General features: G+C 55.4%; 1 protein-coding gene across 1 annotated transcript in view; it reads left to right on the top strand.

Moving 5' to 3' along the window:
- LOC119592543 (serine/threonine-protein kinase BRSK2-like) overlaps positions 1-543 on the top strand; it is a gene marked incomplete at its 5' end in the record, with an annotated part of 48994 nt that overhangs the window by 43570 nt on the left and 4881 nt on the right. Inside the window, 2 exon segments of the mRNA XM_037941409.1 lie at positions 1-189; positions 368-534. Of these exon segments, the coding sequence (XP_037797337.1) occupies positions 1-189; positions 368-534 (356 nt within the window).

Genomic DNA, 543 nt, shown 5'->3' with positions numbered 1-543 from the left:
GGGACGGGGGCGGGACCGTGGCCACGAGCACTAGCAGCCACCAACAGTCCGGCAACAGCACCTCCGACGAGAGTAGCACGCCGTCTGCCCCAGGCTCCCCCTACTCGGCGCCATATTGGAAATCTCGTCTCAACACCATTAAGAATTCATTCCTAGGTTCCCCGCGCTTCCATAGGAGGAAATTACAAGGTGAGGGACATCGCAATATCTCCCTGTTATTCTCTTGAATTGTGCGGCATATAAAGAATATATAATGAATACATACGTATACAATAGTGCCACAGAAGACCAGTTACCACTGCTTTAAGAGAGTGCTAACTGGTTTCCGAGCGCTGCCTCACCGAGTGACATCCTCCCACACCCGCAGTTCCGACAGACGAGGTGCACCTCACGCCGGAGTCGTCGCCGGAGCTCACGAAGAAGTCGTGGTTCGGGTCGTTGATGAGCACTGAGAGGGACGAGACCTACACCATCCTCGTGAAGGACAAGGCGCTGGCCACCGTCAAGGCCGACCTCATCCACGCCTTCTTGTCGGTCAGTTGG

The sequence above is a fragment of the Penaeus monodon genome, chromosome 30 (genome assembly GCF_015228065.2).
Source record: "Penaeus monodon isolate SGIC_2016 chromosome 30, NSTDA_Pmon_1, whole genome shotgun sequence".
NCBI lineage: Eukaryota > Metazoa > Arthropoda > Malacostraca > Decapoda > Penaeidae > Penaeus > Penaeus monodon.
The sequence above is the reverse complement of the archived record's forward strand: the minus strand, read 5'-3'. Positions and strand labels throughout refer to the sequence as shown.